This window comes from Protomyctophum bolini (assembly GCF_963924005.1).
Source record: "Protomyctophum bolini genome assembly, chromosome: 20".
NCBI lineage: Eukaryota > Metazoa > Chordata > Actinopteri > Myctophiformes > Myctophidae > Protomyctophum > Protomyctophum bolini.
In genome coordinates, this window is record NC_137881.1 from 8,807,306 (window position 1) to 8,821,881 (window position 14,576).

At 44.7% G+C, this 14,576-nt stretch overlaps 1 protein-coding gene across 1 annotated transcript; it reads left to right on the plus strand.

Moving 5' to 3' along the window:
- Positions 1–422: 422 nt before the first annotated feature.
- Positions 423–14,276, plus strand: LOC308335647 (uncharacterized protein). Its single transcript, XM_080792757.1, has 7 exons — positions 423–546; positions 1,566–5,352; positions 8,030–8,842; positions 9,899–9,948; positions 10,054–10,106; positions 10,552–10,884; positions 12,143–14,276. Exons 2-7 carry the CDS (start codon positions 1,798–1,800, stop codon positions 12,157–12,159), a joined length of 4,821 nt encoding a protein of 1,606 aa, XP_080648883.1. The 5' UTR covers positions 423–546; positions 1,566–1,797; the 3' UTR covers positions 12,160–14,276.
- Positions 14,277–14,576: the final 300 nt, after the last annotated feature.

Genomic DNA, 14,576 nt, shown 5'->3' on the forward strand with positions numbered 1-14,576 from the left:
CTTGGAACAACAACATGCTTGCTGCAATTAACTGAATAGTAATAGTCTGCAATGATTTGACCGTATTTAATTTATAACGTGTGCTCGGTTTAGCGTATCAATACATATATTTAGAAGAACAATTTACTGTGAAGTGTAGTATTTGTGTCATTCTGAGCCTATACTATTATGCTGTGTGCATAAAAAGCCTAAATGAACTCACACATGAGCATCATTAGTAGTATTCGTCGTTTTCTCCCGGTTATTCTCAGGTCATTTTCTATGCATTTCGTAATAAACAGGGCCCCTGGTCGACACGGTAGTAAATAGTATTGTATATGTCCACGCCACGCAGTTTACACACACACACACACACACACACACACACACGCACGCAGGTCCCACATCCTGGTACTTTTCACTGCGTTGTCAAGGCAGCTACACCAGAGAGGGAGAGAGAGAAAAGGCTGCCTGCCTGGCGGAAAGTAGCTGCAGTGTCCTGGCAGAGACTGTCCATTTCCAAACCCTCCACAAACTGTCCCGGAAAGTTAGGTGGTAACTAAAAAGGTAAATGCGTGTGCATGGTTTTTTCCCAAATGTTTTCGGGCGTACCGCGTTGATGTGAGCTCGCCTTTACGGGGTATTTTGGGTCTCATTTAGACAGACATAGCAGACACAGACAGACGCCAGTCCGTGTGGACACAGAGAAGGAAGATCTTCTTGTCCATTGTGTGTGTGCGCCGGAGACAGCGCTTTAGGCACGATTTGCGCTCAAACGTATCAAATAAATCAGTTTTTATGCATATATTTCCCATTTGCCCAACGGCTGGTTGTGCTTACATTGCCGTTTTAATCAAACGTAAATAGAATAAAGAATGAAAAATGGCTCTCTCGACAGATATAATTTGTGATAGAAAGGGACAGGTTTAAAGGAACAGTGTCATTCTGCTTCCTTCCCTTCCTGGTTGTAGAACATGCCGCTACTTAAACACACATTTTGGCTGCATTATGTGTTGTTTTTACATAAAATGTGCTCGTTTTGTGACACTGATAAAGACAAGTATCTCCAACCGTGTACGAACAATATTCGACTATCATAAATTTAAACGTTGATTTGTGTTGAAGCTCCGCGGTGCGTGCATTTTTATGCCGTTTTCTGTTGTCACACGTAGGTATTTCAACGGATTCAACACAAAATGTTGAATTACATATAGGCCTAGATGCGAAATCGGGTTTTTGATATTTGTTAAACGTTTTGTCTTACCATTTATGACTAGGGGTAGTGTAGCCGACTATATTATAGCCTATAGGACTGCTGAATATATACTGTAAACGTGCTTGTATATTAAGAGCTAATCTCATTAGCTCTTAATATGCAAGATTATTAATCTGCATGTATTGCTTCTTTAATAGCACTAAATTATGCACGAGAAAATAACATATACAGAGATTTAGCTTTAGATTTGTATACAATTTAAATCATTTAAACCTAGTCTACACCAACATCCACATTTCTTTGAAGCATTTGTTGCAATGGCTCAGAAAGCACTAGCCTATATAAAATATATGTATTATTCCTCCCGCAGAACTTCTCCATGCTGATGTGATGTCTGAGAGATTTGGCAGCTGGCTGGGCAGAGCGAAAACATCTATTACAACACAATGTGTGAGCTCACAACATGTAAGTGGACTGCACTTTCCCCTGGGGAATGCTGGACTGACTAGCACTGAGGAGATGAACTGAATTGAATGGACGAATGAAGAGCTTCCTCTTGTTTTAGGGTAAGAGCTGGCAGGGCTGTACAAGCGACCAGGAGCATGCCACCCACAAAATGCAAAGAGGAGAATCGCAGTTTAATATCCCAGCGCTACAGACCCGCCTCAGAGTTTGATGATGCCACCCTCGCCAATAAGAGGGAATACTGGCGAACCAAGAAACGAGAGCAGCGGGCCCGGCTGTCGGGGAGTAGGCGGACGCAGGGACAAGCCACACAAGAGGAAAGATCTCAACAACCCAGAAATGTCTCTTTGGTATCGTGTTCCGGTTTATCAAGTTCCATGACTGTCTCTTCTCCCCCACTGCAGAAAAGCTATGGCCCCCCAAAAGTTAATATATCTCCAGCGTCTAGTAGAAATGGAGTGAGTAAGATCTCAGTGGAAAACAGTCAGAGCAAAAAGGTGAAATCTGCTGTGGTGAACGTAGTGATAGATGATAGATGCCTATCAACAGGCGGTCTAGTGAGCAGATCCATTACCTCATCCAAACCCAGTCGAGCTCTGCTCAGCAGTCCCTCCCCAGTGCCTCCAGTCAGGGTGATGGTGCAACCCCCCAACTCTGCACCATGCCAGCCACAGGGCAAAGTGACTATTATCAATGGCAGCTCCTCCAAAGTGACACCGCAACAAAGGCGTGTGGCTGTGCAGGGTGTGTCGATGCCCAAAGCACAGCCTATGGCACAAGCCGCCATCTGCATTCAATCCGAACCTTTAACCACCAGTGTTGCCACAGGCGTGATGCTCGTGTCTTCTTTGTGCTCCCCTGTTCCTTTCAAAGCAGAGGGCAGGCCGGCCAACGCAAAACCTCAATTAGGAAGAAAGAGTGCCTCAGTCACCACCACCAAGAAGCCCACTGGCATTGGCAACCTGCAGAATTCCCCAGCATCTGAGGAGGAAAGAGCGGCCAAGCGCAGAGAGCTGTGGCGGACCAAGAAGCGAGAGCAGAGAGCAAGGCATGCTGCGTGGCTAGCTAAGACTAGAGAGAGGACACAGAGCGCAGATGTGGTGCCGCAGAAGCAGACAGGGCACAGAATGGGCCAGCCAGGCAGTGCAGTCCTGGAACGCCTTCCATCTCATTCTCTATCATCTGGTAGAGGAGCAGGCCAGAGACCCTGTTTAACCAAGGTTAAAACACCATTTACAGATGCTTTAGCAGCACGCCTGCTAAAGAACACCAGGGTATCAGTTTCCACACCTACACATGCTGGCTTAACTGTCACGAAGGAGAATGATGGTTTACAACCACCTACGCTAATGACATTTAAACCTGGGCAAACTCAACAGGCAGCCCAGATTAAAGTAGAAAGCCCACATGTGGATAATAGGACAGGGACGGCTCAAGCAGTCCAGATTAAAGTAGAAAGCCCACATGTGGATAATATGACACGGACAGCTCTTGCATGTCACCAACAAGCAGTTCAGATTAAACGTTCAGACGTAGATAAGATGGTGCAGGCAGCGCTCACATCTCCTCATTCTGTTGAGAAACTAGAGAGAGACGTAGATAAGATGGTGCAGGCAGCTCTCACATCTCCTCATGTTGTTGAGAAACAACCGGCCGAGACGAGCAGGAAGTTCCCCTTTCACTTCCAATTCTATAACACTAATCGAGGAATGGCACGCTGTAGGACGAGCAGACGGGGATTCATTGAAACTCAGAGGAGCTTCCTGGGTCACAGAAGCTTCAGGGGGAGCTCTCCATCTCTCCACGCTGCAGTCTTCAGTGCTCCGGGCCCTCCCAGGATCAACCCCAATGAGAGCCCAGAGCAGACGGCGGCCAGGAGGCGCGAGTACTGGCGCCTCAAAAAGCGAGAGCAGCGAGCGAAGCAGTCCGAGGACGTCAAGTCCAAGTTGAAGGAGAAGGATTCGACGATGAGACGCGTGAAGCGGTACCAGAATATACTTCAGGAAATGAGGATAGCCAGGGCAGAGGCCTGCAACATCGTAACGCAGCCAACCGGAAGCACCATCACCCACGCCTCCGAGACAATCGGAGGGTTCATCAAAGAGGACGGCACAGTGACCATTAATATTCCCCATGTTCCGATAGATCCAATAGCAGCCATCAATACTGAAGGACTACACCTGCTCAGTTATGATGTCACTGCACAACCCCAGCTCCAACCTCGTCATCATCAATCTAAGCCTGGAGGTAATGCTAGTTACAGTGTGATGTTATCAGACTCCATGAGACGAAACCCGCCTCCACCTCCACTCCGGCCAGCCCAGGTGAAGGTCTCCTTTCCACTTGCAGGCCAGAGAGTAAACAAGCCCCCGAGGTTGCTCTTGAGCAGACCGAGGAGCCAGCTTGAAAGCACAAATAAAACCGCTGCTAGTTTTCCCCCCTTGATCATACAGCGTCCGGGTCAAATCAAGCTCACTCGTCCTCCGGCGCCACGGGGTGCGTTCTCTGGTGCGACAGGGCAGAGCTTGGGTGGATGCGTCATGAAAATGTCCGTGTCCAGCACTGGCCGCCTCGAGCCCTCTCGATCACTTGTGGCGATCTCTCTGGATCCGGAGCTGACAGAGGAAGAGAGGATGGCGAAAAAGAGGGAATATTGGAGGTTGAAAAAACGAGAGCAGAGGGCAGTGCGCACCACTCGGTTAAAGCAGGGTGTATTACAAGCCAGGGTCAGTGCAGCCCTGCAAAGGAGGAGGATCCAGAAGTTGACACAGGCTCAAAATGTAAATATGATGCCAAGCAGAAATGTTCCTAACCATGCAGTGAATATCCAACCTCTTCCCCATTGCGCGCCTACCACACCGCAGTCAGATGAGATAAAACAAGAGAGAGACTCGACACCAGCAGTTGACCTAAATTCTCAGCCAGAACAAGCCATCTGTCCAGATCTCAAACCCCCACCGCCACCTTCCCTTGGAGGACCCCAGGCAGAGCCCGACCCAGCCCAGAGTGCCGACAGCCAAGCCACCACGCTCCTCGCCGTGGCCTCCATGAAGAAACTTCTGGAAGAGACGCTCAGCACGGTCAGCGAGTGCAAAAGTGAACCGGCTGATGTTGGAACGGAGGCCTGTGTGCTGGGGGAAGACTCAAAGAACGAGATCTCCGTGGCTGCTGACCTCGGCTTTGAAAACAAGAATTGTCAGGGAAATGTTTGCCCAGCACCCGAGCGCCCCCAGCGTCCCAAGGCCTCCCCCCAGATCTCTGCTCCGCCCTCGTCCACCGCGTCCCTCTCAGAATCTTCATCGAACACGCCCTCAAACCTGCGTACCTCCACCGTAGTCTTATCCTCTACCCGGCGGGCACAGAGTCTGAGGGCCAAAAGAGTGGGCCATCAGCAACGCTGCGCCCCAGAGCCCCCAAAGCTTCACCACCTGCCCTCGGATCAACAGTGTGAACAACGGCGTCAATGGTACGAACGGAGCAACTCTCAGCTAATGCAACACCAGCAACAACTGCAACAACGACATCAGCCATCTCCTGGGATGAGAGAGGGGAGCGGCGTAAACAGTCTGCAGAAGAAGAGGGAATACTGGCGGCTGATGAAGAGACAGCAGAGAGCGAAGTCCAGGGCCAGCCAGGGAGAAGGAGGGGGACAGCGGATCGGTGACAGGCGACTGTCTCCAAAAGCCACTCAGGTGAGTCAACACACATAGAGATGCCTAATTGGCATCTCTATATACTAGAAAGTATGAGGTAGATGAGAGATAAAAGGTCATAGAAAAATCACACTTGTGTGAAGAGAGGCGCCCACTGTGGCTGCCACATGACGTCATGGGGGGGGCATTCATTCATTGCAGATTCACTGTCACTATATACGACATGTTACAAGACATGACTGCAGTGTTATTATTGAATTAATTATAAAACGAAACCAGTCACAGGATGTATTTATATTGGCCACACATGACGTCTCACGTCGTCATTTAGTGGCCTAAACAAACATTAAAAGTCCATAGATTTGGCTAGCAAACAATTTTGATTAAAGTGCTCCAAACAAACATTACAAGTCCATAGACTTGGCTGCCATATGCGCCAAGATTCCTACGACTGTGCAATAGGAAAATAATAATAAAGACTAAATAATATCCTTGACCATATCTGCAATGCTAGACCAAATATTATTGTTTTCCTCTTTTGCTCCATCATGTAACCTTGCCGTTGACATCTCCAGATATCTAAAAAGGTTAAAGCCCATTGGTGAAATGTCAACGTATGAGGAGGTTTCCAACGCGTAGCTAGCAACTGTCTTCTTTGCCGCTGTTACGCCAGCATCTTTGATACGCATGCGGGTATTATTTAATTGCAATTGGGATCATTTAAAATAAATAAAGATGGAGAGGGTGTAATGTTAATTTGTAAAAGTATTGAAAGTTTAGCAGCAACCACATTCCAAAATGTGAGAACACTTGGACACTCTCAAACCATATGGAAGAATATTGATTGATTGATTGATTGATTGAAACCTTTATTTCAGGGGAATCCAATTGATACCAGGGTCTCTTTTTTTTATGATACCGGGCGCCCTGTATACAAACAAGAACATTTACAGCAATGATTTTTTACATGATATGGACACACAGTACAAAATATATAATACACAAACACATACACAGAAACAAAACCTCATAACCAAATATTACAAAAAGCAGGTGCATATGTAGCTATACTCAAAGCGCATAAAGTTCAGTTGGGAATATTTAAAATCCTCATAGCACATAATCTATGAGGGGGTCAAATATGTTCGATGAACAAAATTGAAATTAATTTGTTGATCAGGATTCCTAGAAGACAGCATAACATTAGACCACACTGTGTCCCAGCTCCAATCTGGATCTAGATTTGGTATGTCATTCCTCCATACAGTATCAACAGGTAGGGTCCCATAATTAGATTCTAATAAAAAATGCATACAGTGTGGAAACAAAACCTCTTGATCTAACGTCACAGATAAGACTATGCAAAGGGTGTATTGTAAGGGGGGTCTACCATGGAACCCCATAAGTCCTCATGGCAGTTGTAAATAAAAAAATAATAATTACCAGGCAAATTAAAAATATCACATAAATTCTGAAAAGAACGTAACTATTGTCATCAAATAAATCACCCAAAGTATGAATCCCCTTGGAACTCCATCTAGGAAAACGAATAGGACGTTCAACCTTCATTGTTGAACACTGGGGAAAACAAATTCCATTTCAAATCAAATTTGCATTTTTTTTCAGCTGCTCTCCACACTGTTACTAACTGAGAAATGATTGGCCGAAAGCGAACTTTGCATTGATTATTCTATATGTTTGAATAGATCAAATCTCTCAATTCAATAGGATGTACCAAACTCCCTGGCCAAGAGACCTTAAGGCCTATTCATAGTCTGGATTTTCGGTGATGAGGTGACCACCGCTCCGGTGGTGAGAAGGGCTGGGGAGAGTGTTGGTTTGCTCTTCACCGCGGCTCTGTGACGTCATGTTGTAGTTGCGGTGGTCACCTCACCACCGATAAATCAGACTATGAATAACGCTTTAGTTGAGTCAAAATACCTTAAAACGGGGCGAAGGGTGAAAGCCCAATAGTATAATTTGAAGTCGGGCAAAGAAAGGCCACCATCAGCTCTGGCCCTCTGTAACAAGGAAAGTTTGAGACGTGGGCGTTTCCCATTCCACACAAATTTAGATAGTAGCAGAATGAATCTTAGTCCAATACTGTGATGGCGGTGGCAGTGGGACCATAGAACAAAATTAACCCTAGGGAGGACATTCATTTTTATAATTGATACTCCAGTTTGTTGAGAGTTGGGCAATGACGACCATCTGCCTAAATCAAGACACATTTTATTGTTATTTTCTTTTATAATGCCGTGTACATTATTTGTGATGTTCTGGTTGTTGAAGTAGATACCTGCTATACTACTGTATGTCAGAGTGCAGGTTTGTGTCTCAGTCAGTTAGTTGACCCAGCAGAAGGGGCAATTGTTAGTTGGGCAAGGTTAATAAATAAGATATGTTTATTTATCATGTAACAATTAAAGGCCACTGTTGAGCCTGAAACCTGAATCATCACACCACAACCCCTCTGGCATTTGACATTTAAGCAAGGGTGGGAGGGGGGGGTTTCACTTGGAGAGGCTCTGAAAAAACACAAACATTGAGGTGAAATATTGCTCAGTTGTAAAATTGTCATTGAGATTCATTAGATTACCTTGCTGTATAGTAACATAAATGCTAATTTATTATACCTTGTCATATGACTGTCAGTCACCGTAAAAAATACCAACGTCATTTTGTTTGGAAAAACGAACTTGTCTTTGTCTTTCAGACTCCAAATCTAGTCATCCTCAATAGTGCAAGGTCAGCTCAGGGCATCCGTCCATCTTCCAGACCAGCCCTCCAAGTCAAGGCCAGCACTGCGACCCTTACTGCAGTGACTAGCATCCCCACTGTCCTGGTGGTCAGCCCCACTACCTCCAACACTGGACAGCCTCCTGACACACTCCAGGTCAAGCCCCCCGTCGTCAGCCGTGTGTCCATCTCTCCCATCAAGCAGGAGGACATGGAGTCGTTCCGGACGTCTCCCACCTTCAACACTACGTCACTTCCTATACGAAGTGGTGTCGCTACTGTCCCTCCGCTCAGTAACCACATGGATGGCAGACTATTATTGGTCGAAAACCAACCGGAAACCACATCTAATCCGGCCAAAGTCAGAAAGTGGACACTTCAAGTGCAAGAAAGGACAGATAGAGACACGGCTCCGACTCTCCCGGTGCTCACGCCCCCAGACAACCCGCTGTCCAGCATGAACCTGCAACCCATCGAGCCCCTCGGACACGCTTCCTCTCGCACGTCCACTCCCATAAAAATCCCCTGCCCTCGACCTCAGACTCCCCCGGGTTTTGGATCGTCTCCCAATAAGCTGGTGCCCATCAGCACCATGGTTCCGCCAAAGCCCATTCCAGGGGAGTCAGAGGAGGATTTCCTGAGGAGGAAACGAGAGTACTGGAGGGTGAAGAAGAAAGAGCAGAGAGCCAGGAAGGCCATTCGGGACAGAGAACTGTCCCACAAGAGAGCCCCCAACAACTGGAAGCCCATCCTGCCGGCCCAGGGCCAGCACCGGGCTATGAAGACTGAGGTAAGACTTTGAGAGATCTAGGATCGCAGTAACTAATTATACATCATAGAGTCGAGCTATTGGCAATTGTTCTACACACGCACGTCTGGAGTGTTTGTTCAGTAACAGGAGTCTCTCTAGCTCTTTAGTTTAACCCATTCTGAACTGAGATCCGATTCTAAAAATGTCTTCTACATCCTGACAGTTTTCTGAAAAAGCTATGTTTCTATGTCAGTCGTTCTTCGATTTTTCAAAAATAGCAGATCTACAAGCTCATAGCGCGCCACCGAGTGGCGCGCTATGAGCTTGTAGATCTGCTATTTTTCAATAGCTAAAGCATAACATAATGCTAACCCCAAAATGGGTTCCCGCCCAAAATGGGGTGTACATCATAGAGTCGAGCTATTGGCAATTGTTCTTCACACGCACGCACGTCTGGAGTGTTTGTTCAGTAACAGGAGTCTCTTTAGCTCTTTTGTATAAACAGAAAATACATTTTCAGGTCAATATATCAATTTCATGCAAGAGTTCTCATACATGAAATGCGCGCAGGCAACATTGGAACTGGAACGCTATATCATTTAAGATGATAAATGGGTTGTCTCTCTCCTGATTCTATTAAATTGGCGACCCACCTGAAAGTCTACTATTTTGTGTTTGCTAAAGAGCTGGAGAGATGGGGACACCTCTGGCCTGAAGCTGAACACTCTAAATAGCAGTGACAATTATCATAATATTCATAATGTAGAGATTTAACTGTTTAGCATTTAAATAATAACTGTTTAGCATAATAATCCTGCTGCAGGACACTAAACCACTAACTGCTCCCAGTGAGCAGGTCCTGTAGGTGCGTTCAGGGCTGTATGAATGTGTGCGTGAGTGGGTGAATGTATTGCACACTGTAAAGCACGTTGGATAAAGGTACTATATAAATGCACCATTTAACAAAAACATTTCATGTTTTAACATGTGTGTACGGACGGTATTGCTATGGAAAGTTATTATTATTGCTGTGCTATAAACGTTTTCGTCAAACTCACAGACATATCCCCTCCTCTACTCTTGTCACCTCTGCAGGATTCTAGCCAGTGGGAACACTCCTATGGGGACTCTGAGCAGCAAATGAGGTGTGACTCAGTGACTGCTTGCGTTACATCTTTGTCTTTTCAAGCTCAATATTAGCTTGAAATACGTGACGCTGAGTGAACGTAACTTTACCCTGTCTTTCACAGCACTTCCTCGGAGGCCGAACTAGGATACTACAGCTACCATGCACCAGTGGAAGGTGCGGTATTAACTTTTGTTTGAATTTTAGGTCACACTTTAACCACGTATTCCCTACATACTTCATTGACCGGGGGTTCTCCAAGGGTCTATGCTTGTTCCCCTACTTAATTTTTATTTTATTTTTTTATACACCAAGGGCTGTATTTTGCGTGTCTTAAGTACCAGGTCTTATTACCTAACTTGAGTAAACTAAAGACCTGGAGGCGTGATCAATGCTTTTTGGCCACTCAGAATAGCCAAATGACATTGATCACGCCTCCAGGTCTTTAGTTTACTCAAGTTAGGTAATAAGACCTGGTACTTAAGACAAAAGCAAAATACAGCCCCAAATCCTTTATCACTGTGTTGATTAAATCAAATTTGTATCACTGTGTACTACTGTGTAGATGATTGATTGATTGATTCATTGTCATTGTCCTTTTCGTCTGCATGGTTTCCTTCAGACGACTCGGACGAGCTGCTGTTCTCGGAGTACGACGACAACAACAACAACAGCAGCAGCGAAGACGGGCCCGTGTCGGACGGCGTGTGGAGGAACCGCTACCTCATGGACCACGACCCGCTCAACCAGCTTCTGGTGTGCATGGTGTGCGGCGACCTGCAGTACTCGCACAGCCCGCAGGTGGTGCGGGCCCACATCGAGGAGGCCCACCCGGAGACGCTGAGCCTGGACGCCCCGGAGCGCCGGCGCATCCTGGAGGCCTTCGACGAGCAGGTGTCCCAGCGGGAGCGCTTCTTCACCAGCCAGCTGCGGCAGCACGGCGGCGCCCTGGCAGGTAACGGCGGGCGGGCGGAGCTGTGGCTTTTATTTGCTCGGTTGGATAGTTTATTAACCCATTTAGACCTGACACTAGATTTTACAAAATGTCTAAATCCTGACAGTTTTCGAAAAAAATCTGTTGTTCCAGGGACCCCCCAGAAGCAAAGATTTGAGTTAAAAATGTTCGCTCTGAAATATTTATTCAAATATTTGCACCACATTTTCATGACTTTTAAAAAATAGCAGTCCTACAAGCTCGTAGCTTGTGAGCTATGAGCTTGTAGATCTGCTATTTTCCAATAGCTAAAGCATAACATAATGCTTAGAACACCAAAAGGGGTTCCCGCCCAAAATGGGTTAATTTAACTCTGAAGGTCGTGATATCCCGGGAGCGTTTAATTATGTGAATAATTTGCATTCATTTAAATAGAAGAAATAGAAAATATCTATTTCTTCTAGAAATAGAAAATATGAGACAATCATTTGTCTCATGATTACATCCACACAGAATGAGAATATTGCACAGCGATTACAATTACTTCTCCAAACAAGGTAGATTTTTCGGCACAAATGAAAGCATCAACCTGTATAAATGACGCATCAACAAATTAATTGTTTGATGTGAAATATTACTCATTTCTTAGGGGTCTAAAGGCCTACTCATAGTCTGGATTTTCGGTGGTGTGGTGACCACCGCTCCGGTGGTGAGCTGACCACCGGAGCTGAAATAACGTTGAGCGGTGGTGAGTAAAAACAGAGAGAAGGGCTGGAGCGGTGGCGGTGGTTTGCTCTTCACCGCGGCTCGTGACGTCATGTTGTAGTTCGGTGGTCACCCCACCACCGGAAATCCAGACTACAGTATGTATGAGCCTTTAGGGGGTCCATGATCCGGGTCGATCTTATGGGGTCCATCCGGTTCAATTTGAACACTGTCCTAGGTTTAGACCCATAAGGGTCCATTTGGACCCCATGTTGAGAACCAGTATTTATTTATAGTTTTGTATCATAAAATGACTGTATGAAAGTAGGAGTGGCATGCTGTTCTTGTTATGGGCAACATTATAGTGTTCACCCTTTTCGGCTTTTATTTTGGCAGCTAGCGCATGGTCGGCTTTTAGCTTTTGATGATTCATTTTCCCACATGTGCATCTGCATTACTTTTTGCTTGGTCGTGTATTTCCTAAATACTAGAGCAGTTCAACTTGATGTAAACCAGCCAAACAATCTGATTTTCATTTTGACTTTCATGTTTCCCCCTGCTGCCTGTTTTTCAGAAGCACAAAGGAACTAAATGTCAGACCTCCGTAAGTGAACTCTGGACGGGAAAAGAGAAAAAAAAGACCCGTCGGCTTGCCTTTTGTCTTATTTATTAAACACATTTTCAGTAAGTCTGGTCACCTTTTTTTTATAGAAGGTCAACTTGAAAGTGAATGCTGTATCAGGAACACACACCAACAAAAGAAACTTTACCTCAATTACCACACACACACACACACACACACACAGACACACCGCACAATACTTAAAAAACTTTTATTATTTTAAAAATGCTGACAATTCCTACAATGTTTTTTTTGTATAGAGTTTTTACTGCACAAATGATAATGGAAAAAAAGCTGGTATTCAGGTCCAAGACCATTCTATTCCCTTGCTAGGGGGTCTTTGCATGGGGGTGTTGTGTATATGCCTGGGGGTTCTGATGCTAATGTTTTGCAGATGTTTTTTTGTAGCCAGTAATGCACCATACTGTACTTCAAAACACTGAACTTTAGCTATTGTCCTTTGACGATATTTTGTATTCAGTTACCTTTTCACTGTAACTTTCTGAACTATTTAAAGAATGACAAATACTCCAGCTATTCATATCAGCTTTGCCATGTGATGATGTTGACCCTTAAATAAACATTCTGCACTGTAAATATGACATGCGATTATACTCATACTGTACGTGGTTGAGAAATGCCAAATCTTTTACTGTACGATTGAACTATTCTACCCTTTTTTCTTTTTTGAACAATCAGCCAATGCAAATCTAACTTTATTTAATCCTTATCTATTGAATCCCTCAATTACAATCAATGACATTGTTGGTATATTTAGCTAGTTATTCCATGTTAGAGATCTCATTAGTGAATATTTATGATCCAAAGGCCTTCTTGCATGAATAGTTAAATGGATGAACATTTGTATGTTACACATTATGTCAGGAATGCATTCCACTTTGTTTTTGTATCAAATCTTGATCTCCTGTATGCTGAAAAAATGTCCTATTGAGCACAACGCTTTGAGAGTCAGAGCCAGAGATAGAAATGTTGCTAGAGAGAACATGCCTACACAAACATAACAAATTGTAAATATCCTAAACTGACCAAGCTATTTTAACTTACAACAAGAATGTAATTCTGACTTGATTACTTGTTTACCTGCTAAAAGGGAATGTTCAAATGCCTTTTCGGTACTAATAAACCTTTTGTACCTTTTCCAGTGGTCCTATGATTCAATGAGAAGGCCCTTTCATGTGGAAGGCTTTGCAGCAGCTATTTTCCCCCAAAAAGGCAAACGTATCAACGCCACCAAGGATACATTTTGCCTCATTTGTAACTACAGTGCAAATGGGCACTTATTTTTGCTTCATTGATTTGTCTAATTTCTGTCTGAGATCATGCTTGTTTCTCTGAAAGGGGCTGGAGATGTGTCTGAGCGTTTGGAAGAGGTTGCCACGGTGAACTTATTGTTGGTGAAGTTCAAGGTAGCTAGAGGAAATCTGCTTTTACAGATAACGTTGCGATTAACATTGAGAAACACTCTTCACGTGAAGGTAAAAGATTAGGCTTACTGAATACATTGTATTGTAACTGCACTGATAAAATCAGTAGGGACAAGAAATAAAATAGCAATGTTATTCAAATGTCTCAATAGAATAATTAAAATTGAGTGAGGGTGGGTACGTGTTGGATAAGTATCAAACTGAAATGTTTGTCCGTACCCTTTTTGCTCACTTTTCAACATATCTTCATGTAATTGGTCCTCACTAATGTTCATGAGAAAATTGCACAATTTCTTTCCTACTGTCTCAGGAGGGTTGTGGGCAGTTCAGAAACGTGTCTTCCAGTGACGTCATCGATGGGGAATCCAAGCTAATATAAACTGCAGACTTTCTATTCCTGAAAACGTACAATGCTAAAAGAAAATGCCTAGAAACAATGTCACTGGAAGAAGGGTTTCTGAACTGCCTAGCCCTCCTATGACTATGTCTGAGAGTAGAAAAACTCGGAACTTCCAGACCCACAGGAACGCACCCAGGGTGCCAGCCCGGTTCCGGCGAGCCACCCCACGGTCGAGAAATGAAAGTTACTCTCTGTGGGGGAATTAGCATTTAGCAGGCACCTCTCCCTCTCTCCCCCACTGTAATTAGCAGGCAACAGTGCAACACTATCTCTCTGTTTTCTAGCACAACATTGCCACTTTTGCCCCTACTGAAACTCTAGTCTAAACCTAGTGACTTAGGTTTGGAGTTGGACATAGCTGTTCCTTGGAGTGGTTGCACCACTCAAAAAAATAAGTGCTATTTTATCATGAACATTGGTGAGGACCAATAATATGAAGATTGAGGGAGGGTTCTGTGACCGGTTGAGTTGAGGCCGAGCAAGGTGTTACATTGCTTACACTTACAGTATGTACATACTGTGTGTATTGGCTGTGAACTGC

Bases quoted from the DNA above. Each gene is read 5' to 3' on its own strand.
- LOC308335647 (XM_080792757.1), top strand. From the start codon at position 1,798: ATGCCACCCACAAAATGCAAAGAGGAGAATCGCAGTTTAATATCCCAG. The intron at 9,949-10,053 runs GTGTGACTCAGT...TGTCTTTCACAG, and splicing joins GACTCTGAGCAGCAAATGAG to CACTTCCTCGGAGGCCGAAC. The intron at 10,107-10,551 runs GTGCGGTATTAA...GGTTTCCTTCAG, and splicing joins CTACCATGCACCAGTGGAAG to ACGACTCGGACGAGCTGCTG.